The sequence below is a fragment of the Chelonus insularis genome, unplaced genomic scaffold (assembly GCF_013357705.1).
Source record: "Chelonus insularis isolate UGA/USDA-ARS -01 unplaced genomic scaffold, ASM1335770v1 contig_85_pilon, whole genome shotgun sequence".
Classification (NCBI taxonomy): Eukaryota; Metazoa; Arthropoda; class Insecta; order Hymenoptera; family Braconidae; genus Chelonus; species Chelonus insularis.
In genome coordinates this window covers 1,250,765-1,278,762 of record NW_023276773.1, presented here as the reverse complement: position 1 = coordinate 1,278,762, position 27,998 = coordinate 1,250,765, and the positions used below count along the sequence as shown (strand labels likewise).

General features: G+C 28.0%; 4 protein-coding genes across 5 annotated transcripts in view; 1 reads left to right on the top strand and 3 right to left on the bottom strand.

The window, feature by feature from the left end:
- Positions 1-16: 16 nt before the first annotated feature.
- On the top strand, positions 17-27,645 carry LOC118071469 (uncharacterized). Of its 2 annotated transcripts, none has more exons than XR_004690890.1 (3): positions 17-171; positions 608-750; positions 27,592-27,645. XR_004690890.1 is itself a non-coding variant. In XM_035090642.1 (3 exons), exon 3 carries the CDS (start codon positions 21,014-21,016, stop codon positions 21,956-21,958), a length of 945 nt encoding a protein of 314 aa, XP_034946533.1. In that variant the 5' UTR covers positions 17-171; positions 608-750; positions 21,009-21,013; the 3' UTR covers positions 21,959-22,197. The 2 variants fall into 2 exon arrangements, 1 of the variants encoding a protein (XP_034946533.1); XM_035090642.1 differs by lacking the exon at positions 27,592-27,645 and adding an exon at positions 21,009-22,197.
- LOC118071464 (zinc finger protein 568-like) lies at positions 838-4,119 on the bottom strand. The gene is made up of 2 exons (XM_035090635.1): positions 3,899-4,119; positions 838-3,748 (listed from the first exon to the last, which is right to left on the bottom strand). Exons 1-2 carry the CDS (start codon positions 4,070-4,072, stop codon positions 1,637-1,639), a joined length of 2,286 nt encoding a protein of 761 aa, XP_034946526.1. The 5' UTR covers positions 4,073-4,119; the 3' UTR covers positions 838-1,636.
- On the bottom strand, positions 4,396-9,899 carry LOC118071465 (SET domain-containing protein SmydA-8-like). The gene is made up of 8 exons (XM_035090636.1): positions 9,615-9,899; positions 8,495-8,749; positions 8,190-8,435; positions 7,970-8,123; positions 6,937-7,093; positions 6,282-6,643; positions 4,673-4,773; positions 4,396-4,585 (listed from the first exon to the last, which is right to left on the bottom strand). The coding sequence occupies exons 1-8, from the start codon at positions 9,765-9,767 to the stop codon at positions 4,430-4,432; spliced, it is 1,584 nt and encodes a 527-aa protein (XP_034946527.1). The 5' UTR covers positions 9,768-9,899; the 3' UTR covers positions 4,396-4,429.
- Positions 26,783-27,998, bottom strand: part of LOC118071468 (lateral signaling target protein 2 homolog) — a 39,113-nt gene continuing 37,897 nt past the window's right edge. Inside the window, exon 5 of the mRNA XM_035090641.1 lies at positions 26,783-27,946. Within this exon, the coding sequence (XP_034946532.1) occupies positions 27,872-27,946 (75 nt within the window). The 3' untranslated portion in view covers positions 26,783-27,871. The remainder of the gene's footprint in view (positions 27,947-27,998) is intronic.

The window sequence follows — 27,998 nt, the reverse complement described above, 5'->3', positions numbered from 1 at the left end:
CTTTTATTTTTCATCTTTCCTTGAGTAGTTATGAGCATTATTTACTAATATTTTCTTGTTCATAAGAATGGATTATTTTTTGCTGATTCAAAGTAAATTTTTTTTAATGGACATGAAATTCGTCGTGATTATGAACTCAGGAATTGAACTTTAGACCTGTATGTCGATAGAGTGAGCATAAATTTCAATAATTATTTACCGTTATTGAATCAATTGCATTCTAACAAATTTTATTCAATGATGAAATTTTTTTGTGTATTGAACCTTGAAAAATTTACATATTTTGTCACTTATTTTAATAATTCAAAGTAATATCTTCAGATTGAAGTGCATTTATAGTAATTTGTACTTTTAAGAAATTACTAATAATTATTTGTCAAATTAATCTTGTCATTTATTTATATAAATATTAATTTTAACTACTTTTCAATAACAATTGTTATTAACCTATTGTTATTATTGTGGTTAACCATTATTTACTATTAAATTACTATTTTTATTTCCCTTATTAATGGCAATTGAATATTTTAATAACTAATTTCTATTAGTATAAGATTATTTTTTTATTATATCCTAAATAAAAAATATTTATTTTAAATTCAAAAAGAGAAACTCCATGGCGTCGTTATAGAGGACGCTACTGTATCAAGATGGCGGTGACAAAGCGGCGGTTACATTTTGGACTGTTGTTGTTGACAAACATGTTATAATGCGGAGATGATAGAAAATGAAAAAAAAACTATCGGAAAAGTGAGTAAATTAATTTTTATAGATTGTTTTTTTATAAAAATTTATTATAAAATATTTGTATCTGATTAATATTAGTATAAACGTATACATTATCACTGTATATTCTGTTTATTATCTACGTAGCAAGATAAAAATAAATTTGATCTAAATGTTTATACATTTATGTATATACATATTCATTTGAGCTCTACAAAATTGATTAAAAATTTTATTATCCAAACTTAGTTTATGAAATGGATATTAATTGTCTAATTTTACTATAGTAGATTCTTAAATGTCATTTACTGTACAATTCTATTGCAAGTCCTTAGATTCTTCACCAATGTGTCATGAAATTTCAACTATTAAATATGTTATTAATCAACTGATTGATTAAAAATCTATTTAATATCTTGAAAATGTGATTTATTATTATTAATTGAATATTTATCTTCTGAAACTGTATTTAAAATTACATCATCCTTCTAGAGATGTATGGTGAATGTTAGGAGAAATATAATCAGTTTCAGTTCAATTTTATTCATTTTTTTCCATTATAAATAACCTCATTCATGTCCAAATTGAAATTATGTTAATAGAGATTTAAATATAAACTTTGATGAAGCAAATAAATTTATGATAAAAAAACTAGGAAAGAAAATTGAACTGAAACGACTTGTTTTTTCTCCGAATGATCACATTTTCAAGATAAAATTAAAAATAAAATTTGAAAAATAATATCTAAGATCCTAAAACAAAGATTTTTAGCTTCACTTACTAAGCAAAAATGACTGAAACATTTTTACAAAAGCATGATTAATAATTACATACAATTATCACTTGTCATTCATTCACACTAACATGTTGTTCAGCCTTCTGAGATTCTTCTGACGAAAAAGAAATTCATCTACATGCTTGGATAAATATAATAAGAGTTCTTAAATTGTTTGTTATTAACAGTATAAACATTGGACTCATCCACTCCAAAAGACTGTATAACATTGGCCATAACTGGCTTTTGATGTTGAACATTGGTAATCATAAAAGAATTAGTAGCACTAACAATACCAGATTCATCACCTAATTTCCTTGGAGAATAATTTTGAAGCATTTGAACAGTAGAATCATCTGGATTTTGTTGATTAGCATCATTATCAGCATGAGTTTGTAAGCTGCTTTGATGATTTCCCTGATTACCCTGATGATTTCCTACGTTTCCAAATGCCACATTACCATGTGTAAGCTGCTGAGCTTTACACTTCTTGGTATGAGCATACAAAGACCCAGCATTGTTGTATCTCTTGGTGCAGATTTTACAAGCGTAAGGTCTTTGACCTGTATGAGTATAAGTGTGTTCATTCAAAGATGTTAAACGTCTGAATGACTTCATACAGATCTGGCAGTGATATTTGGCTTCACCAGTATGCATTGTGATGTGTCTAGCCAAGGTATTGGCTCTAGCAAAGGCACGAGAACAGTACTGGCAAATGTAAGGCTTTTCTCCACTATGAGTCCTGAGATGTAGCTGAAGATAAGTGCTTTTAGTAAAAGCTCTGCTACAAACATTACACACATATGGTTTTACACCTGTGTGAGTTCTCATGTGAGCCACCAGAGAGCCACTTTGAGCAAAACACTTGCTACAAACTTCACACAAAAATCTCTTCTGGGTATCTTTCACTCTCTTGTGTCTTTCCATGTGATTGATCAATGATTGAGCTTGAACAAATGCTTTTGGACACATTTGACACTTGTGTGGTCGATTTTTAGGTTTTTCTTTCTTTGTATTTGAATTATCTTGAGCTTTATTTTCATTATCAGTGTTATTTTCATCATCAGACTGATCAAATTGTCGATCAAAGTCATTATGTTTTGATTGTTCATGTTCTTTTAGCTTGTCTACTCGCGAAAATTCCTTGTTACATGTTAGACAATGGAATTTTAAACCACTATGAGTTGAAATATGTCTTTTGAGGTTCCTTTTTGTGGCAAAAAGCTTACCACATAGTGTACATTGAAGACCATTACATGGTAAATCATCATCTTCTGAATCATTACTACGTGAATCTCCAATCAAAGTTGAATCATTGGAAACTTGTGTGTCATTCTTGTATTCTGAATGTCTTTTAGCATGAGTTAAATATGCTTTTTCGTAAGTAAATTGTTTTGGGCAATATTTACATGAAAATTTATAATTTTTTTTATCATTTTTTCTTATGTTTTCTCCTAGATGATGAGATTCGAGATTTTTATCAGCATCATTTTTATTACTTACATTATCACTATCATCTTTTTTATCATTTCTTAAAGTTCCATGTGCTTTGGCTACATGACCTTTTAATTTATCCATACTAGAAAATTGTTCATCACACATATAACAAACATACCGAAGTGTTGATCCGTTTTGATGAAGATTCATATGCTTTTGGAGGGCTGATTTAGATTCTAGAACTTTAGAACATTCAGAACATTTTTCTCGTGATAAAATCAAACCTTCTGACTTAGGTTCACTATTTTCTTCTTTGATTTCGTCATCGTTTCTCTCAGTAAACAGGTCATGACTGTATGCATCCGTTGGATCTTCATCTGATAATTCACTCTCTTCAATCATCGCTGATTCTTCTTCTTTTATCACATCATCCTGAGAATCTACGAGAGCTTCTAGCTTTTGTACTAATTCATTTTCATGTAGAACTTGTTTTTCCGGACTGGAATCAGAGCTTATAGGTTTGAATTCCTCGTTACTGACTTCAAAGATCATTGATCCATCACTTGTTACGTTCAGTGGGTCATCATTCATTAGATTATCATCAGATTTCACTTCATTATCAGAATTGACTATTATTTGGTCACTTATTGATGCTTCTATTACTGATTGGTTTAATGATTGTTTAAATTCTAAAAGTTGATGTAATTTACTGTCATTCTTTTCTACCTGACATTTAAAGTCGTAAGATAAATATAATAATCGACGACAATCACAACAAATTATTGTTGGAAGACCATCCCCTTCATTAATCTGTTAAAAAAAAAATTTATTTAAGTTAAAAAATTTTGACATTAATTTTAAAAAAATATGTTGATTGTTGATTTATAAAATTGGTATTTTTTTAAGAAAGTTTTAAAATTAAATTTAATATATTCTTTTGTTCTGTCAAAAATTTCTAACCTGTACAGCAGCACAAGCCATTATTTTACGTGCTATTTCGTGTTGATTATCAAACACTTGCCACATACTAGATGATTTTTTTAAACAAATACGACATTCTTCACCAGTTATCTCTATTGTTTCCATTAAATTGTTTAATGATACTTTATCGATATTTTCATTCGACACATCCATTTTTGCGAATAAATAATTTATGTACAGAATTTTTTTCCCATGTCTACTACTTCCATTTTTTATTTTTTTTTATCGACAAATTTAATTTACCACTGCCGATAAACTAGGAATTCAAAATTAATTGATAATTTAATTGTTTAAAAAATAACATCATTATTAACAACAAATTTTAAGCTACAAAATTTATTTTTAATTATTTTATTAATATTTTAAGAATAAGAATTCATTTTTATGCTTATTTATTTCAATCTGCGACTTTAACAGTCGATAAAGTAGAGAATGAAGATCGGGATAATTTTGTGTGTTCAATTAAACGAGTCTAATAGTGATATTATGATTTATTATGAATTATTATCATTACATTGGTGTGACAGCAGCTTGAGATAATGCTTTGATAATTAAATTCATTTCTGAGATATTTTTTTTTGCAATGCGTGCTACTTTGCCTTCAGGAAGTACTTCTGGTTCATAACGGAGAAGTTGATAGGCTTCCTCTAATGCTTGCTTCGATAGCTTAAAATCAAACAATATATTTTTTAATAATACATTATAAATTTTTAAAAATATTTTATATTATAATTTAATTATAAAATTAATTACCATTAACATTCCTCGTAATTCATCTTTTCCTTGGCGTCTACCATATTCTGCTATTCCTGCATGAGCTTCAAATAAAATCAATCCTCTAATTCGATGCTCAGCTAATAGAAAATTAGGTAATAAAATCAATTAATTAATAATTATGTTTTATTATTTTGTCAAAAATAAATTAGGGTGATTTATTGAAAGTATTTAAGAAACCTATAAAAATTGCAGTCCTATTGTAGCATCGATTGATTAATCAGCTTTAAAATTTTACAGGTAAAAAAAAAACTACTGAAACTATCAACTTTTCATTTGATGTCTTCTAATATTAGAAACCACCCTACCTAACTTGGATTTAAATTTCATAGTTTTTTAAATAGTTCTTTTGTTATTCACAAAACCTTCGATTAAAATTTTTTTCAAACCTTATTAGGAGTTCTTAATGCAATTATACATCGAATGAAATTGGTCTAGAGTTGATGTCATTATTTCTCCTCGAGATATTCGAAATGGAAAAAAAGTCCACGAACCGTACACACAAACATCTTGCTGAGAACAATGGACTCCAACTTCAGAGACTTCAAAACGTTGAGATATGTCAAAACTTTTAATTTAAAAAATCAAATCTATAATAATAACTTCTAAATAAGAAATTAAAAATTAAATATTAAACAAAAAATTATTTTTAACGACTGTAATTAATATAAAATAAGTCAGTGGAGTTATTTTGTCATAATAATGATTTTAATGAAATAGACAATAAGGGTTCGATGTTAAATTATTTTTTAAAATGATTTTTACTTTCGTTCAGTTGCCAGCAATGTTTTTCAAGCCTTTAAAAATGTTTTTGCTGATAAACAAAATTCACTTATAGGATGCAATTTTTCTCATGTTAAAAAATGAATTTAAGGATGTATGTCCAGTCAAATCCCACAGTATATTTACAGAATTTTTAAGTACACGGAGAAAATTTTCTAGGAATTTTTACGAGTCAATTTAGAGTAAATTTTACTAGCCAACAAAAAAATTAACAATTAACAATTTCTTTAGTAAAAATAGCTAAAAAACTTAGGAAAAAGTACTAGTTTGGCTGGTAAAAATTACCAAAAAAGTAGTAAAAAGTCCTATGCAGGCTGGTAAAAATTTTTAAATTCAGAAATTTACTTTCTATTCAATATATCAATTAAATATAATTATACCTACATCAAAGAATTATTTCATACCTTCAGATGTTTTTACTTTACTACGCTAAAACACGTCTGTTTGCCTAATTTTATAACTGAATCTTTTTTTCATTTCACTGCATTTGAAGAATATGTAATCCTTGACCACGTTCTTATCCGAAGATCGGTCTACTTCAGTTATATGATGGTTAATCGCAATTATTGAAAGATGAGTACAATACTTTATTTATTGCACTACGGAGTCCTAAATTAAATATTATTTGTTGACTGTTATAAATTTTTTTCTAGAAATTTTCATTATATATCTCAAATCTCAAGCTTTAAAAATATAATTCATAAAAGTGTCATACATCCTTAAAAGTAAAAGTAAATACCAAAAAGTTAAATCTCTATTCTAAAGGTTAATCAATAAATCACCCTATAATTGAAATGCAATTTACCAGGAACAAGAGTTTGCAGAAGTTGATCAAGTTTCTTACAAAGTGAAATTTTTTCATTAAGTAATTCATCACTTAGTGCTGGTAAACCGCCATCCTGTTGACCGATTAGTTGAACTAATGCAAGTTTCACGTCAACCAAATAAAAATGGTTGTCATGTAATGTTTGTGAATGACGTTGAATAAATTGTTTGCAAGCATCAATATCATCCTTCTTCATACGAGCTAGTTCAATCCCAATACTCTCAAGCTTGATCTCAATTGTATCCCATGAAGTTGAGTCCTGGCACTTGGCACAAACGTAATCCGGCAATTTCTTATTGGTCGTTATGAAAGTCTCGGGTAGAAGTGATCCTCCGCATTCGCTGTTTTACGGATCGAATAACGCGATGCATAATACATGCCTAACAGTGCTATAATTCACTGGAAAGCCGATAACGGGCTTTTCCACCTCGTGTCTACGTTCATATACACATCTCTGTTGTCGCAATATATAGATATATATACAGACTGCTTATGTATGTATATATAGCTTATATGTACAATAGAGAAAATGCTGAGTTAAGACACATATCGAGGTGGGTTCTCACGATCTCGAGTGTCCCGATCTCGATTTACGTGATCTTCATATTTTTTCAACAACATGCACACTTCTTACCCTTTCCTACACTTTAGAGCATTAAACATGCTCCCGAATTCCGTTGGATCTGAACATCGACCACATTTGCACTCGAATAGCTTCGTTTCTAATAAGTAATGGCGTCTATTTGTCACACCCCATAGTGGGTCTACATAACACATTGTTATGTGCTCGCCTGAAAATGGTAAGTTGACTTGTGAATTGGTTTCTTTTCATTCAATGATGATAGCTTATTATGACATTGTTGGTTACATTTATATTCCTAGTGAAATTACAATGGACTTTTTTTGTTATTTACATTGAATTACTATAGTCAATTCGATTTTAAAATCAAAATTTTTTAGTGCTGTTGAAATTTTGAAAGAATACTCTTTAAAATGTTGAAAACAATTGTCATTTTTAATAAGGGTGCTTTCATCGTGACAAGGGTTTTAATATTGAAAAAACCATTTGGAATTTTATTTTTTTTTTTATTGCATTGTTCTTGAAAATTATGAGAGATACAAAAAAAAGTTTTAAATAAAATTTTTAGTGGCTAGAATTTTAAATAAAAAAAGTCTTCAGATTTCATCCTTTATCTTGTATAGTTTGGTGGCAAAATAATGATAAAGATAATTAATTTTATATCTTTAGCGCCATTTTGTTTGCTTAATTACACGACATTTGAGAAAATAATCTATGTAGAATTTATAGTGACTAAAATTTCGAGAAATAGTTTAATAATTACAATTAGCAGATCTTATTGACCACATTGCCAAACTGTGTTTATATTGTCAACTTCCTGTTTGAATGCTCGAAATATATACATAAGTACTTGGTAAAATGATTTGTAAGCTAATGTAAAGAATACACTTGATGTACAACTAAATAACTCTCCCTAATGGAAAAGTTGTAAGTATTTATAATAAAAAAAGAAAAAAATTAGCAGAAAGCACCCTTTTTTGTAAACCTCTTGTTGTGTTAATACATTAGAATCAAACATTTAAATAAATAAACAATTGAATAAAAATTTGTTAGACTATTATCTACATGGTATTATTCATAAACCAACCTTTACAAATAGGCAAGGCTGATCGAATAATAATCCCTCCATTTTCAGTAAAGCTCTTGGAACAATTAGCTCGACAATCGTGTTCAAAATAGGATGCTAAATCATACACTGCCACATGTGGGGTTTCAGATGTTGGGACTTCGTGTCCATTAATCTATGTGTTATATATTAATCATTATTACTTGAATTAAAGATATATTGGATTTATTTGATCGGTTACCTCGAGAATCCCAGCTATTTTAATTATTTCCTCCTCATTGATGTCATCTACTTTAAAAAACCTCATTACAAAATCAGCTATTTCTTTAAGTCTTTCATGTCTCTTGGAATTTTTAGCATCACAGTGAGACTCAAGATTTAGCAGCTTCTGGTAGGATTCGGGATCACTTTGTCGTAATGACAAGGCCCGAACAATGCCAATACATTTATAAGTTGGATGAGGAATTCCAAACTCTGTGATGGAAACCTTGAACAAAATTTCCCATCAATTATGAATGATTTTAGACGAAATATTTTGGCATTTACCTTTTTATCACGATGGTTGACAGTGAATTGACATTCTTCTCCATGCTCTTGACAATTATTACACAATGGCCAGCCACACTTTTGGCATGGAGTTGCATTGTCGTTAGTCAGTGATACATAGCATGATAGACATACAGGATTAGTACCTTGTTGAGGTGCTGCTACCAATGGTTTCTTTTCTATCAAAATTACTTCACCAGCTTCTATTTTTCTAGTGGCTATTAAGTGCCTACCCACATTTTTATCCTCAGCTATCTGTCATTTTTATGGTATTTAATATTATCATTGATTTTGTTTTTGTGTATTTCTCAGAGAAAATAGACCTGCATAGAAGTTCAATGCTGTGTTCTGTTTAGGGATCACCCCAGACCACCCCACCCATGTTAAACTCCTACCTGGCTCCATAAGAACCCATACTAAATTTTTGGAACACATTGGCCCATTTGAAATAAACTTCTATTCATGTCTCTCTTCTCTGCTATTTCTACACAGAAACAAGGATTGAGTAAAAATTACCCTGTAATTCAGGCATGGGCAAGTGGGATTTCCTGAAGTCCCTGTGACTGAGTACCTGGATTACTGAATATCATTTACATTATGGATCTTATTGTACAAATATTCTTAACCTTAAAAGGGACTTTGACTTGAAAAACGTTGCCCATGCCTGCTGTAGGGTAAATTTTGCTTTGTCAGTGTAGAGTGTTCTAGTTATCCTGAACTGCAGGATAATTTTTACCTAATCCTTCTTTCCGTGTAAATTACCAATATGGCAGAGATGGGCAAACGTGGCTCTCCAGGTATAATTTTCAGAGCTAATACTCCTGCGAGTGAGAGAGGTATAAGATTTTACTAGGTAGACCTTTTTACTGGTGCTCTGCAAAAGTACAAGTTTGCCCATCCCTGCAATATGGTCTGTAAAATGAAGCAAGGATAAAAGAATAAATTTGACTCTTTGGAACCAAAAAAGCTCGATGATTGAATGAGCTTTTGGACAATTTTGAATCCCTGTTCCTAGATGACTACCCTGATTTCCATAAAAGTAACCAAGAATATCTTTGGATCTTGGATTTAAAACTACTTACTGGGGATTGATTTGAAACAATAGAGAACAAAATCTTACTTCAAAAAGTCTACATTGTTTTGAATGTTTCTTCCAATCCAACTTTTGATGTTCTCGGCTACAATAAAAAACACTCTTACACGATCCACATTTTTGTTTCGCTGATTGTTGACATATAGCACAATTTTCCATTTGATTTAAATTTTCACTCATTTTCAATTAATTTCAATTAAAAAAAATCTAGTAATGATGAATAGTTTTAAAGCTCTAACATTTTAAGATGAGCACAAAAAAATAATGGAGGTTCTTTTAAAACGTTTGATTCACCACTGAAACGTTTGACTATGGTGCTACTCAGTTGTGAAGAATTACGTTCAGTACAACCAGAATAGAAATCTTCAGTTAAACTATTAATAGATCTTGACATGCTCACACAGATGAAGACGAAAATACCATTGTTGGTTCAAAGCTCTCATTATTTCATACATAATATATTCTTTTCTGTTATTCCTATCAAAGAATATAAACCTCATAACCAACGCATCTTGATCATCAACTCCTTGACATATTGGGACACTGAGTAAATATGATCAAAAATCATACCATGAAGCTATGATTTAAACGACCTTGAAAATATATTGTAAGCATTGCATTGGAGCTCCTGAAAGAAATTCTTTCTTATTAATAGCCGATTTTTGACTAATTAGCATATACTCATTTAGGATTCGAATCCAGGCATGTAGAAAATTCTTTAATATCAAAATCTAAACACTTTTTCTTTGATAAGTAAATTTGTATTTATTTTTACATTGATTTATGATGTCTCCGTTCATACCAACGCAAAGAACACTGGGGTTTTTTTTTTTACTCCTGAGAGATTTCGAAATCGATGTTTTTGCTTACTAGCACTCATTATTACTTATGCAGTGACCCAAAATTTTAACTCTTACTCCTTAAATTTAACATGGTAATTATTTAGAATTTGGGCTCCAGGCAAAAATCGCTCGAAAAAATTTTTTGTGCATTTGAGGTTATTTCGGAGAGTACAAATAGTGAATTTAAGGTGGCGGTGGTGGAGTTAAAAGGACATAAATATTTTCAAAAATTCCAAAAGTATTTATGGCCTTTAAACACCCCCCGCACCTTCCATCCTCTTTGTCACTTTATTATTTGAATTCAAGCTATACCTATACCTAAAAATCCTGAACCTCATGAAACATGTCTCCCCCACCTTCAATTGTCTAATTCTACCTAAGAAAATAGTTTTCAGGTGGTGGAGAATTTTTTGGAGCGATTTTTGCCTGGAATTAAAATTCTAAATAATTACCTTTAACATTTGAATCCTCAGAAATAAGCCCTAATTTATAAAAAATATTTTAAAGTAACTTCTGTCTGAAGCTCCAATTCTAAATAATTTCCCATTGTCTCGATTTTAAAACACTTAAATACGTTTTAAAAATTTTTTCAAGCGATTTTAAAACATTTTCAAGTGTTTTAAAATCAAGATAATGTTAATCAAATAGGTGACGTCATATTAAAACACTTTTAATGTTTTAAAATAAAACACAAATATTCACAGTAAAAGTATTATTGCAATCCATTGAAAATAATTAATTAATTATTTTTAATATATTCTACCCATCAAATTATCAGTGTTGAAAAGAGATCAACAGAATATTGTTAAAAATAACTATACATACACTCTACATTCAAAGTGTGTGATTTTAACACGCTTAAGATTTACAAAGTATCTCCAAATGGTCGGATATTGTTTATAACACTTTCATTTTACTGTAAAAAAAAAAATTAATTTCTATTGTTTAAATTTATAAATCTAAACAAATCCCAGGATTTTACAAACGTGTTAAAATAACACGCGTAAAGTGTATTCAATGTAAAATGCCCATTAACAAACTATGCATGATTTGTGGACACTTTACACGTTTCGTAGTGTGTAAAAAATCTATAGTTTGTTTACGACATTTAACATTGAAGAGGCTTAGCATTTTGAAAGTGTCTACAACTTGGATTTGCAGTGGGTGGGTGTTCCAAAATGCATCTATTTTTATTTGTCTTTCGGTCATGGTAACAACATTAATCCAGTCAAGATTGCACCTATAGCACAACTTGATTTTAATCTCGGTACGGGTCCTGAATATCTCTACGAACAATTGAATCAAAAGAATACGATGCATTTAGATGTACAATGCAATAAAACACTGAGGAATGACGAAATTTATATGAGGGGGGTTACATTGTAATTCCGAGAATAATCGACAAAGAAGATGAGTGTAATGTCCAGAAGTGTATAAAGTGTAGCCGGTTTAGGAAGGATAGAAGGAGGTTGGTGGAATACAATGCGGCTAGGTTGAGTTAAGCAAATAATAATCGGGTGTGCCAAATGGGCGCGGTCGTAAATGTATGTAGTATACCAACGTGTATACGAATTACTCCGCAAGGACTTGCTTTAAACTTCTGCCATTAGGGTTTACAGCTTCAACCAAATGCGCTCAAACGTATCTCCCAAAAGGTGGTACATATATGCATCAAGATTACTTCAGACTGTCGACTATTCCATACTGTAACATAAAACCCCACAAAAGTATATTAATGACTTGAGTACAGGTTAATGTGATTGTCGTGTTTTGTTTAACTCGTTAACCTGTATATTGAGATTTTCATCGTGACATTTATTGTTTATTCTTTTCATTACGACGCTCTAACTGATGGTGTATTAAATTAACCTTTAATGAAGACTGATGACTTATTTATTCCGCCACTGAACAAGCCATGAATTAGTGTATTTCTGAAGAGTCCCTATCATAAACTTCTTCATGTTTGTCCATAAAAAAAATATAATAGTGGATATTGATATAAATTACAAATAATACCAAACTAGGAATCCATTCCTGTCCCAATTCCATTTTTAAATATTTCAAAACGAACCAAAATCCGCTTTTTATGGCATTAAAAAATAACCAAAATAAATTTATGAATGTTAAAAAACGATTTTAATTGTTTTAATTAATGGTCTTTAATTATTAATAAATATTTTATAATAAAAAAGCCTTAGTTATGAACACATTAGTGATTTTATAATGAATAAATCTCATTTTATTGTGAAGAAATATTTTTTAACAGTTAAAAAACATTTTTTAACAATAAATAAACCGTAGAGTCCTTCGAGACACACTGTATATTTCAGTTTTCCAAAATGCATTATTTTAATGCGGATAAGTGTGTTAAATATGACGTCACCTATTTGATTAACATTGTAGTCACTTTTTAAACACTTAGATCTGCGTTAAAAGTGGGTGATGTTATATTTAACACACTTATCCGCATTAAAATAATGCATTTTGGAAAACTGAGATTTACAGTGCAGAGTCTGACAAGACAATGCCATATTGTTCGATTCCTGCCTAAAGTATTTAAGGTAAAATGTGTACGAACAAACTATACAAAAAGTTTATAGGGGATTACAGCTAAAAAAATGTGTATTAAAAATGATTATTACTTGGTAATAATAAAAATTATTAAATTAATTAGAAAAGCAAATTTGTTTATCAAACACTAAGTAATCTAGAGTAAACCACCTATTGAGTGGTAATACAGTTTTAATAAAATATCACGTGATCTCCATTGGAGTCTGTGTAAAAAATCAATTCCAAATTAATAGTTCTCGAAAACTAGCAGCACAATTGTGCTGAAATTGTCATAAAATTTTTAATTAAAAACAAATCAATCGAATATCAAAACTTCAAAAAATTCTTTCGTGGAAAAATTAACGTTCGTACATCCTCAAAAAATTTAGTGTTTATTTTTCTGAGAAACAAATGTTGATATTTTTTAGTGTTGATTATTGGATCTATTGAACAATAGTTTACCAATATAACCCGCACAGAAAAAAATATATGTGTAAATATCATTGAAAATATATGCCATATATTTTTGGCAATTTCTTTATCTGTTAAATATATTAATGGATATATGCCTTATATGAAAAATGTATATGCATATGTATGTTGGACATATAATTTTTTTATATGAGAAAAAAAATATATACCAGATATATACAAGAATATATTATTATATTATATAAATATAAAACGTTTTTTTTGTATTAAAGATTAGTATACGAAATTTATCTTACATTTTATTACAATAAAATATAAATGGTACTATTATGTTTGACTTTTTCCTTTCTTTATTTTATTAAAACAATATTTTTTAAATATATGTGTATTTATATATATATATATATATATATATATCATACTCATTCACACAGTATATGAAGATTATAAATAATATGCATATAAAAAATATTTAAAGAATATAAAAATTATAAATAGAATATACTTCAATTATATATTATGATATACCTTACATATATCAATAATATATTTTATATATATAAATCATATATGAAATGCGGCAAATTCTTTATTATTTAAATATATATGAATAAATATAAATATATATTTATAAATATATTTTTTTTTTATATTTACACATATATTTTTTTCTGTGCGGGAATAGTTAGCCAATAATAGGGTAATATTTTATTTAGATATTTTTCATTTGTGTAATCGATAAGTTACCCGTTTCGTGAAGTTTATTGGGATTACAGCTAAAAAAATGTGCATTATAACGTGATATACATGAATATAGGTTGTAATATTGGCTATCTTGTGATAATAGTATCCCTTGGGGGCCTTGGGTTATGGTTGATGGTGCTTCGTGCGAATCTCGCGGAAAATAAATTCCGTAATAATGTTACAAAAACCGTCTTGATACCCCTCAGGATACCATTATCGTATTTTTCTTTAGTTGGTTTGGAATATGTCAAATACTTCAGATTTATCCAATAATTTAATAACTTTTTTACCAATTTTACTTATATGAATGAATATGTCATATTCAACAGCCCTTTTTCTTATCTCTTTCTTCTAAAACAGTAACTTGAGAATATTTTGAATTCCTTAACTTTCGTGCGTATTTTGTTTTTCTTTTATAATAAATAAAAGTACAAGAATTGACTTTTCATTTCAATATTTTCCCTGGTCATCATCTAGACGTCTAATTAAAGTAAAACAAGACTATTTAAATTTGTTATAAACAATTCCTAATGAAAAGTTCGTCGTGTTAGCACAGACAAAGTGTGCTCAGACCTATTTTTGTAAATTAAAAATATTTTCAATCGTTTCATAAAATTCTTCTTTTCTTTTCTCGATTTCTCCGATTTACTCATTAAACTTATCAACCTTCTCTTACTTGATCGACTATCGAAGGAATCATTCCCATGAGGTCTTTTACCAATTATCGTTTCCTACCTTACAATTCACCCATTTAATTGCTCTGCGATTTGTCATTACAATTTTCAAGGTGAGTAAACTCAATAAAATGTCAGAATAATTTTTTTAATTAAAACGTGAACAAAAAAGCAGTTGAAAATTGTTCATTTTAAATTTATTTACTTCTTTTTTTTTTTTAATATAAATATTCGACTCTTATGGAATTTATTTTCCCTTTTTAAATATAGGTTAACATATTATTCATAGGTCACTTAATTGACAATGGAGTCCTATCGTCCATGTTCGACAAATTTTGGTCCATAAATTTTTCTCTATTCAAGTATGGTCTTTTAATATTTTTACTATAATAGGATGAATAAAAATTCGCATACATTTCATACAAAAGTGCATATTTAATATTTAAAATATCAATATTCATGATAGCATATGGATATCGTTGTGAATTTCAATAAACAACAAAATATTCAATTTTACAATGATCAAATATATCAGCACGTTTTGACAATTCATTTTTACGTTTAGTTTATAATGAAAATATAATATATCTTGGCTTTTCTCGTTGATTTGTTGTCTTCACAGACGATATGTGTTTCGTTGTCATAGGTAGAGATGGATATTCATATAGCTTCCATGATCTGAAGGCTATCGATATCGATGAATCTTTGCAGTTAATTAAAAGCAGAGACAAAGGAATAATGAAAATTTACATGTAATAATTTACAATGCACACCTATCTAGAGAAAACAAATCTATAAATTGAAGAAAATGTTGATCCTTCGCAGCATGGAGGATGTCCATTGTGGAGAAAAGACGCTGGGTTAAATGGAATTCCCAGTGTAATTTAGATGCGGTTGTAGTTCGCTTCCGTTTTTGTCGTTTCGATCCTTTCTCTGCCGATTCGTACTATTTTATTTTTACTCTTACTATCCTTTCCTTTCATTCCTCTTGATTATATTCCCTTTTTTTTATTTATTATATTATTTTGTTTCTTCCCTTAAAAAACACATAATAGAATGAACGTTGTTGGTTTTTCTTTTTATTTGTTATCATTTAAATTTTATCTGTGAACAAAAATCACTTCTTTTGTCTGAAGGATAAATTACAATTACGGGATAATAGATTGAATATTCTATTCATTGAGGATCGAATGGAAGGGGTAAATAAGAGGTTAAGGACACAAGTTAGGAGGTAGGAAAGTTTGTTTAAGTTGGCAAGTAATAAAGTCAGGAATTACGTCACCAATTTCAAATAGTCTAGGGATTATCCTTTGAAATATATATTTTAAATGAGTTATATAATACGTAGTTTCCACGAAATTAATGAAAAGTTAAAGAATATTGGATAATTGGTATTGAATACAAATCTACGTAAGGAAGTACATTGTTTTATATTCAAAAGTTAAATTTAATTATTTACAAGATAATAAATAAATAGGTTTAAGTATCAGGTAAATTCGGAGCGAAATAATTTTTTTTTTTTAAATTTTAACCCTTAAATGCATAATTTTGTACACCAACGACGCTCAGACTTTTTGGAAATGACATTTCTTTTCGCGCCTTAGTCCATGGCCGTTTTTTTTTCTTTTCACTCAGAACGATTATGGGCCAAGAAATCAAATAACCATACAGCCAAGTCCACACGTTGAAAAAATTGTATTTGACAAGGGCATCAAGTTACTGTTTCATTTTTGATACGCTATGCATTTAAGGGTTGAAGTTACTAATATGCGTAATGTTGTGAGTTAAGTAATAAGCATATTTTAAGATCATTGCAAACTTTGTAATTTTTTATTCAATTAATAAAAGAAACTTGAAGTAATTTCAAGATAGTATTTTAATTCAATCTAATAGTAGTCTTATCAGAAACACATTTTATCATTTACTTCAATGTTATGACAAGTTTGAAAACAAGTGACATTTTATTCATTTGAGTAAATAAAATGATTTCAATTAAATATTCGTAATTTTGAAGAAATATTCCACTGCCACTATTTGAAATGTCGATGTTAATGATTGAATGAAATATTTCTTGTATGAAGTAAATTTTTTTCTCAGTGCAAAAATCGAGAGATTCATTTTACTCCATGTTTCCTTTACAGTCCTGGTTTTTATAAAACTTTTCAGTAAATAATTCGACTCTTTGAAAGATTTTTGACATTTTTAAAAAATTTTACAATTTTTGAAGTTTTAAAAAATTTAATTAACACTTTTTTAAATGAATTTTTAAACTTTTTGAGGGTTTTTTTTAATCATTAAGAATGTTTAGAGCTTTTTTTAAGCAAGAACAATTTTTTAAGCTCTCTTCAAATAATACTTCATTTTTTGAAACTTCTGAAGCTTTCTGATGCTGAATAACACATGAATTTTTTCACACTTTTCATGTCCATTGTAAAATTTTTCAAAGCTTTTACATAATTCTTATGCTTAACATGCTCCCTTCCATCATTCTATTAAAGACTACTAATTAATTTATTCTCACTAAGGTTATAAAATTTTTATATAATAAAATTTGTTTTTTATTAATCCATTTGTTCCCAATAAAAAGAAAGAAACGTTAATAGATATTTTTATTTATATCATTAACTTTTTTTCCAACTAATTGACTTATTTTTTTTAACCATTTCCTTCACGTTATCTCGCGCACCAGCAGATAAAGAAAATTGCTCAGACGCTTGAAAGAATTTATATGAGGATGAATGATAATCCGTCGTGCAGACAAATGTAACGGTTTTACGTCGCTTTCATGAATAATCTAATTGCTCTGCCGAGAGTAGTAATAGGAATTGCAGAAGCTCTTACTTGATCAGATTTAATGACTCGATGACATAGAAGTTACGACGCTGATTAAGTTTCCCGTGAGATAATTATTGTATTACTCTAATACTCATGATGAATCAATATTCTTGTATTAAAAACAAATGTAAATAATAATTTACTTTTATTCTTTAAAGTTAAAGAAAGAAAAATAAATTCCTTTCATGAAAAGAATATTACACTATTTTTTTCTACAGATTTATCATAGTAAAAAGTCTTACAGTAAAAAGCCCAATTGTCCAGTCGACGTGCGCCATTTTACTCCATTTGTGAGACGCCGTCAAAAATGAAATAACAGAATTCAGCACAAGGTACATCGAACGACTTAAATATCACTCCAACAGACTAGCTTCAACAATATTAAATAGAGACAGCGAGAGAAATAGACTTAAAAAGAAATATAAACCACTGGACCTAACTACAAGATTCTAGAGTGATGACCGCTGGGCTATCCTCTATCAACAACACCTCAAGACACAATAATTACACCAAAATTACTCATTGTTTACAAAACAGATTGTAATTTAACCTATGAATAAAAAAAGAAAAAAAAAATTGTGAGACGATTTTCAGTGATAATAAGGGCAATTTTCAATTTTAAGACGGGAAAATATTCGTCATAATGCGTAGAAAAAACGTTCACTCCTTTTTGCCTCATGTATCTAAGCAATTTTTTTTTAATGACTAATTAATTAAATTATTTGAATTAAAAATATTATAAATTGTTTATTAAGCTTTTCTTACAAGTGATATTAAATTTTAATCAATGTTATTATTCTTAAATAATTATTAGACAGAATTATAATATTCTTTAATTCTCACATCTAAGAAAAGCTCAATAAACAATATATTATGTTTTTAATTCAAATAAATTAGTGATTAGTCATTAAAAAAAATATCAATTTGTTCAAACAGAAATGCATTGCATTATTTATTAATTGAGAAATGAAAGGATATAAAATTGCAATACCTTCCCAAGTTTTTGGGAATTTCTTACTTGTAATTAACAGGAGAGTAGATTTAAAGAAAAAAAGTAAACAAACCAAGTCAAGTATTAGGTGTTATTTTAAATTTCCAATGAATTTTCATTGGCCATTTATTTAGTGTAAATCCTGATTGATGATCAGATTCATTGGTGCTAATGCAAGTAAGCTCATTTATCGGGACGAAATAAAATTCATTCATTGAATTCCAAACCCATAAATAGTCAAATAGATAAAACGAAATTATGTAACTAAATACAATAGTCGAAGATAAATCGATTAATGTTAAACATACTTCGAAATTTTAAAGAAGAATTTTTTTTCTTCACGGTGAAGAATCAAAATAGTTATTACGGTCACTTTCTCGTAAGAAATACAGCAAAATAGTTATTACGGTCACTTTCTCGTAAGAAATACAGCATCTGTCTGAGCATACATTCAGACATTTCTGGTCTTTTTACGCAGAGTAACACACTGCTTTGTGATTTGAAAGAATAAAAAAACAAAATAATAAAAACACAATAATATTTTTGTTTATTTATTTATTTTCATTTCATTTTGTTGTCAATCAATTGTCAAATAATTCATGAATTATTATTTTTTATTTTTCGTCGTTTGTTGTTTACATAATCTCAATATCACTGTAAATAGTTGCAGTAGTATAGTAAAATAGTATGTATATACGATGTGTGATGTTGTTCACTTGCACAATATTTTTTTTTTTATTTTAATTTGTTATCAATTATTTTACTCATTCATTTGAAATTTTTTAATTCTTTTACATTCTTTTATTAATTGATATTATCATTATCATTACTTAATATCAATAATAATAATTTTTTTTTTATTTACCTTACATCTTAATTACTACTTATATTCTAAGTTAAGTAAATAATAATCGTGATAATATTAACTTTATTATTATTATAAATATAATAATTATCATATTACGTATAGTTATAATTACTTCATTATTTCCGGTAAGAGTTGGAGTATTAGATAAGAGTTATTGATTGCGGAGAGAGTGTGGATGGAAAATCAACCAATTTTAAATTGTTTCATTTATTGTTTTACTTTTTTTTTATTTACTGTAAATTAATATATCCGTTGTCTAATTCATTTAAACCACAGTGGTCCATTTTCTAAACAGTTTTCGTTTGTTTTTCTTTGGCAAATTAACTGTACAGTATTTGTACAGTACTAATACTGTATTAATATTGTATTTATTTCAGTCGAACCGTAATATGAAACCAGTACCGTATTTGTACAGTACATTGTTATACAGTATCAATACTGTATTAGTAACATATTTATAGTTATTATATAAATATCATACTAATACTGTACAACAGTAGTAAAGAAGAGACATACATACTGTAACTAGATTAATACCGTATTATTATTACTATGTCGACACCGTAATACTACAGTAAAGTTGACTTAGTACGGTAACATTACGGTAACGGTACGTATACAGCATTGATATTATGTTTGTACAAATACGGTACTGTTACTGTACATCAATGTATAACAGTAGCAAGTATTCGATGGAAAATTGTAATATTAATACTGCATTATTACAATAATGTCGATACAGTAATACGGTATGTAAGATTTATATACAGTATAAATGATGTATTGTCTAGAATCGGTACAGTACTGTACAGTTAATTGTACCAAGATTTTTAGTTAATTTTTTTGTAAAATGTAGTAAAGTAATCGGTTTAGAAATTATCGTTTAAAATTTTTTTTTTCCATCAAAATACTTTTTGTGACAATAGAAAAGTGTCTTTTAGATGTGTGGAGGTGATGAACTTTATGAGATATGATTTAGAATTGCAAAGAAAAGTTTAATTTAAAAGAACCGATTTCTTTACTTCATTTTTTTTTTTATTAACTCTATTTCACGTTTACAGGTTGATTTTCTGGTTCTTTTTTCTTATTTTATTTATATCTGTTCGATTGTTAAATTGTAATTTTTTTTTATTTATTCATTTATCCAATGAATATTATGAGAAAATAATTAAAAATGTTTCAATTTTTGAATTCAACTGATCTTTTTACCACCTCTGTGCTTCTCTTTAATTTTTTTTTTCAGCTGCTTTGCGTATATTGATGTATAGTAATACTTCTAAGTGGTTAATATCCCAGATAATTAACTTTATATTTGTCTATATGAATTCTACTGACCACAATTATTTAAGAATTGATATTGGATAATACGTTAAACATTAGGGATAGATATTTTCTTATTTGGATTGTTTTTTTTTTTTTTACTTACAAAATTAAAAATAGTGCTTTTTTTTTAATTCTTTATTTTATAATGTTCTCTACGAACAGTACATATGGAGAGAATGGCGAGTAAAGCTCAAAAAGCTACAAACGCAACATGGGGGCTGTTCAAGAGAGCTGGCAGAGACCTAAAAGGTGAAAGGATATATCTGATGGAAACAATTGTCAGAGCCATGGCGGTGTATGGGGTAGAGATATGGGGACTTGGTAAGATTGAGAGACTTCAAAAGGTGCAAAGCAGATATTGCAAGGCGATTCTCGGCGTTGCTAGGAATACGCCCAAGTATATTTGGAGAAATGAGATAGGAGTTAAAGAGATAGAATTCATACTCAAAGAACGTGCCTGTAGATATTTATGGGAAGTATTAGAAATGGACGATGACCGCTGGCCGAAGATATGTTTACTCGAAGAGGTAAGAGGTATATTAAACAACAAAGAATCAGCATGGGGAAAAGCATTTGCGGAGTTTTGCTATGAAATAGAGGATACTGAGATAATTCAAGACATAAGAAATGGAGTTGCTGCGGGTGCGATAGCAGCGCGATTTGCCTGCGGTCTTGACAAACTGGAAAGAAGGTACAAAAATAAAGAGTGGGATCTAATCCTGAGGTCCACATATAACCCCATATATGCAATTTTGAAGCCTGGTGACAATGGTGCAGTGTATTGGAACCAAAGAATAAAAAACTCTAGGTATAAAGAAATCTGGGCCAGGATCAGGTGTGGTAATGTGGGAAGAGGTGGTAAAAAAGGCTGGAGGGACTGGTCATGTAGGCTGTGTGGTTGGTGCAGTGAGACATTATGCCATTTGTTGTGCTGTAGTGAAGCCATTAGGCCACAATCAGAAAAAATAAAAAAATTTTTAATTAAATGGAAGGGAGATCAAGGCGAATTGGAGATTCAAAGTCTTATTGTAGAATTGCTCAAGGGAAACATCTGTTTTGAGCTGTGCGAGTTTGTGGAAAAAGTAGAGTGTGAGTTGTATGGAAGGCGGTGACTTAGGTTTGGAGGGAAGGGGAGCATGTAGAGAAATAAGAGTGATTTTAGATTATGGATGTAAAACTGCAACCCCCTTGCGTGCAGCATAATGTACAGTGCAAAAAAAAAAAAAAAGAAAAATTATTTTTATAATTTAAACTTAAGTTCATTTAGATATAAGTTGGTCTGTATTGAGTGTATATAGTCGAAATGTAAAAACCCAGTTGGGTATACAAGAGTAAAATATAATAATAATAAAATAATGTTCTCTACGAAATTTTTAAAAAAATTCACCAGTTGATTCATTTTTATTTAATCTTAGGAAATAAATTAAAACATAATAAAAAAACATTCATTATTGTAATAATAATTGTTAACTCATCTCCATTATGAGTTAAAAAATATTCAGCTCAGTTTAAATGACAATAGTATCTAAACAGAACTCTTTTGCTCACAAAATAAACCTACGTAAAACCTTCATCGTTTGAAATTAAACCTACATAAAGCCTTCATTGTCTGAAATGAGTCCTCTTTTGGACCTTCAGACTTTTTTTTATGTTAAAAATGGATCTAAAGTGATAATTGTTTTTTCAATTCCTTCGTTTTGTAAAGAAAAATAAATGACAATTGACTTGAATAAGAGTAAACAAAGTAATAACGCGCTAGAAGTTCTATAGCGGGTATAAAAAGGACCTAACGAGTAAATTGAGTTTCTACATGGTCCTCATATTGAAGAGGCTCAGATCGAGGACGGAAAGAGATTGATTATATCAACTACTATTTTAGAATAGAGGAAAGACTCGAAGAGTATAATTAAATTGTTCAAAAAATATTAAAAAATGAAATCAATGTATATATATATATGTATATATTTGTATTCATATAGATATAGATATTTAAAAAATATAAATAGAAAAGAAACAGTGGAAGTAATAGAAAGTAGTTGAAAAAATCGATGAAAAAAAAAGAAGAAAAATGATAGAAAAAGGAAGAAAGGATAGAGATAGAGAGAGAAAAGAGTAACTACTTATGTCAAGATAATAAATAGTCCTATCACAGTGGGTGATGAGACTCGATGTGGTCTAGAATCGAGATTTTGTTGCTTTTAACTCCAATCAGGCTTGTTTTTAATTTTTTAGTATTCATTGTTTATATATATTTTTTTTCTCTTTTTCTTTTAATCTATTTTGTTTAAACGAACACGGAGAAAATAGTCATAGCCATATTGTTAGAATTCTAGAAAACTTTACGAAAAACTCTTCCACTTATATGGATAATCGTCGAGTCAAGCAAAATTTACTAGAAATGTCTCGTCAATAAATACTCGAGGTTTACAATAAATTCTAGTAAATTTACTTATATTATTGTTACTAATTATATCACATTATTCAACAACATATGGAAGAAATTAATAATTCGGTAAAATGAGCAACAATTTATTTAAATAATTAAAAAATTATTTTTGTTAGATTTTATGAATGTTGAACACCAATTTTACGTATACACAGTTTTAAGATTGCGAAAAATGCTGATTGAGGTCTAGTAAAAAATATTCCATTGGGGAGATTCGAACCTACGACCTCTCTATCCACGCAACTGACTATAATGACGCCTTAGCCTGCTCAGCCATCCAAAACTATTGGAAATAATTAGGATTTCTTTGCATATGAAATTATCGCAGCTTGGTTATTCTAAATATGAGAAGCTCTTTTAGACTGCAAATAAAATTTTACTAAAATTCTAGTAACGTTTTCTAGAATAAGTGTACTTGATGTAGACAAGTAATAAAGCTCTGATTATTTTTCTCCGCGAGCATACGAACCTGTACACACTGTTTTTTGCAATCATAATAATTAATAGTCTCTAGGGTTTCTTTTGTATTGATTTAAAGCATGCATTAAGAATATGAGTATTTTTCAAATATTTTTTTTCTTCCAATTATCAATAGATAATTAATCTTAGAATTTTATTGGTTATGTAGATTAGTTTTTTTTTTTTTAAATAAAAACTTTAATTTTATTGAAAAGGAAAAAATAAATTTAAAATGAAATCGATTTACTTTGTATCATTTATTAAAATGATCAGCTTCTTCATTTCGCTTATAAAAAATTTATAATTAAATTGACTACTTTATGAATTAATAACAAATTAAGTAAGCTTAGATTATACTGCATTCTCATTCAATTTTGAATGAAAAGTATCTTCTCATGAGAGATCAGGTTTTTGAATCAATCTAAGCATGAAATAAAATTTATTTTGATTTTATTGTGTACGATAGATTTGATGTTAAAAAATAATAAGAGACGTAATTCAGACATAAATGTTTTTTTTTTTTTATGAAATATTTCTACACTATTAAATTTCAGTTTCCTTTCATTTATCACTACATTAAGATTATACGTATGATAATCATTTTAATCACATTCAAAGCATAGCTCATTTTATTTATCTTCATCTATTTATTGAGCTTGAGATTTATTATTCTTTTTTATTGTTTTTTTTCTTTATTTTAATTTTAAATTACTTCTTTTAATAAATCTTTATTGAGCCTCAAACGTACACTATCACTTTCTTACAAGTTCAAAGTTTTCTATTGTAGTTTATTGATATATATGTTTTTTTCTTCAACTAATTGATAGAAAATAATATTAATAATGAATTTTTTTTTCTAATTATCTATAAATAGAAATTTTTTAAAAGTTTTCAATCGAGTTATTTGTATTGCATTGCTAAATTATCAACTACTGTACAATACTGTACACTACTGACATACTGTGTTGTACTGAAATTAATTAAGTAACGAAGAAACTTAATTTAAGTTACTGATACTGTACAGTACATTTAAGTGTTGAGTAATAATTAAACACTTAAATATTGATAATGTTAAACGTCATAAACAAACTATAGTATTTTTTTAAACTCTTCGAAATGTTTAAAATTTATTTATAAAAATGCTATTATTTGTTTGTATTATTTAATATTGTTAATATCTTGAAGTTGGATTCGGATGAATTATTCTTCACTGTAGTCTGCAAGCAACCATTTCGACCTTGAAATTATACAAAATAATTAATTATTTATTTTTTAATGAATTTATGTTTAGAATTTTTGTGCATGACAAACCGTGCCGACTTTTTTTATTAGAAAAAAAAATTATTCCATGGAATTAAATTCAATTATTGTTAAACAATACGAAATTTTATTTTACGAGTAGTTTTTTGACTCAAATCTAGAATTAAGTGTTTTGTTTTTAAACACTTTTTAAATCTCTTGATTTTTCAGGTAAAAAAAAAGAATGTTTCTGTGTATGATAATTTAAAGACAAAATGACAATTGATCATAATTAAATATTTATTTATATTTCGAGTTTTTTCTTTGTAACGTATTATTTAATAATGCTGTACAGTAGTTACTGTAATACAATAATATTGTGATAATACGATAAAGAATGGGCTTTGTTGTACTATATTTATATTATGATAATAATACAAGGTAGTAGCAGTTATACAGTATTGATAAAAAGTGTATTTTATCCTCAATTTAAAGTTTTACAGACTGTTAGCAAGTGTACGTCTTAGCCCTTAGTGCATTAATTATACTGATAATTTTTCGATATTAAATCATGTTACCGAATAGGATGATATTGTTTATTGCCGAGACTGTTGTTATAATGGCGTGCAATACCTCTAAAATTTATAATATTGTTGCGTATTTTTGTTCACTTCACTTTTATTCTCGCTTCTGCTGTTCCTTTAACTTACACTCACAGTCGGTAAGGAAGAATTTTTGAGTCCACACACGATTTTATTCTGTAATTTTATAATCTATTTAGCTATTTGATAAAATAAAATTAAAATTCCACTGTACTATTCTTTTAGCATATTTTAATGCAGTATGCAAATAGCAACCATTGTACTTTTTTTTTAAACAATAGTAATACTGTTTAAATGATGCAGTGGTACAGTAGTTGTACAGTAGCAGCACAGTATAAATAACTCTTTTGAGAGAAAAAATGGATTTTCAAATTATATTCTTTGTCTATCGTTATTTTTAATTTTCCTGAAATAATTAACAAATAATAATGCTTGATAATTATTTATAATAATATCAATAAAATTTCGTGTTCATATGGTACTAGATGAAAAAAAAAATATTAACATCTTTATCTACATAAGTAGTTTTGTTTTATATATTTTTATTAGTTTCGACATCATTTTATTGATATAAAAAAGTTATTTACTTATTTTGTTGATTATCATTATCATCATCAGTATCATAAATAGTAGAGTTTTTTTCTCTTTCATTACTGGTCGATTGATAATTGCATTGAATTATTTCTTCACGGTAGAAGAGAATTTTTTTATTTTAGTACGATTCTTAAACTTTTGTTTATTCAATTGTTCACCATTTTGTGGTTGAATTTAAATAAAGAGAAGCACAGAAGTTTCTTTTCTATAAATAAGCAACATTTTGAAAGGATATTGAAATACTTTGTAATTAAAACAATTGATTTTTAAAAAAGTAAATAAATTAACCAGAAAATTATCGTAGAATAATCCAATTTTTATCCAAATGCTTGAATTAATTTAATATCTTTTTACAGAAGAATACAGAATTGAATTAATATTTTATTATAAACAATTAAAGTGATAAAATAATACATTTAAATTTCTAAATTTGTTTTATAAAATAACGATACCATAAGTAAAATGTTTTTATTTTATTTAATTATTTATATAATTATCATATAATTCAATATTTACAGGGCAATACTAAACTAATTATCTAAAGATAGAATAAAAAAATGTAGAAAAAAATAGAAAAAAAAGTTCTCCATCTTTATTTTTGGAAAGAGACGTTAAGTTTTCAATGCTTATCAATTAATGATAAATTATTAATTAATTATCAATAATTGATCATAAATAAACCCATCTTCCTCAAATTATTGTATACAAATATTATATTATTAATATTATTTATTATTTGTAGTAATAATAATTATTATCAATTATATCATATTTACATGCGGCCATATTGTTTTTTCTTACTTGTCCATACAACCATAACGAAAATAATAATTTGTGGTAAAAACAAAAATTGTAATTGTAAGTCTGTTTAGAATTCTTTGTAAACAAAAATGGCGAAAGGATGATTGCTCATTAAATGAGATATTATTGATTTAAAAGGAATTTTAATGAAGAATCGACATTCTTTTGTTTTGTTTAGTCATTCATCTAAATCCCATTGGCCTTAATTCATTAATATGATTCAAATATGAATTATTTTCAATTTTACCATAATTATTATTTTATTTATATGTATAGTATTTATATGTATGTATATATATATGTATTTATTTATATATTTATATATGTATATATAAAGTAGACAATTTTAAGGTAGACAATTGTATATATACACCTTGATTGCGTCTCCCCGAAACTTCTACTGCGCATGCGTCTGACGATAATCCATATTTCCAAGCTTTTTTTTCTCCTTTCATTACCTCTCTCTGTGTGTTTTCACGTTTTTTTTTGCATTTTTTTAATCAGGCTTCTATGCACTTGATCGTCTGGCTCTATTGATAACCATTTGGTTTGTTATCGATGTCCATCATTTGTTTAATAAATTGTTTTGTTTTTTTTTTTCCAGATCATTCAACTCCACCAATGCACTTGTGTCAGCATCATTACTACTTTTTTAAGGGTATGTCTAGATTTATTTATTTGTTCAATGGTGTCTCCACTTCACCAGAATTATTGAAATTACAAAATATCTTCAAAAATGTTTCTTTTTTTTTTTTTAATAATTATGAAGTGAGGGACATTGATGGCATAATACCTATTTTTTCATGTTTCATTGCCTTTTTTGTTCTTGTTTTTTAACCGATCACCAGTAATCAAAATGATTCCTGGCTCACGGTTCACCATTCTCACCAACAAAATACAGAGAGTTCATTTCCGTGCTCTCCACTATGCCTCCAAGCAGTGACAGCTCTTGTTTTTAACTGTAATCAAAGAGAAATTGAAAAAAATTATTATTGTTATTGAATATGTTTT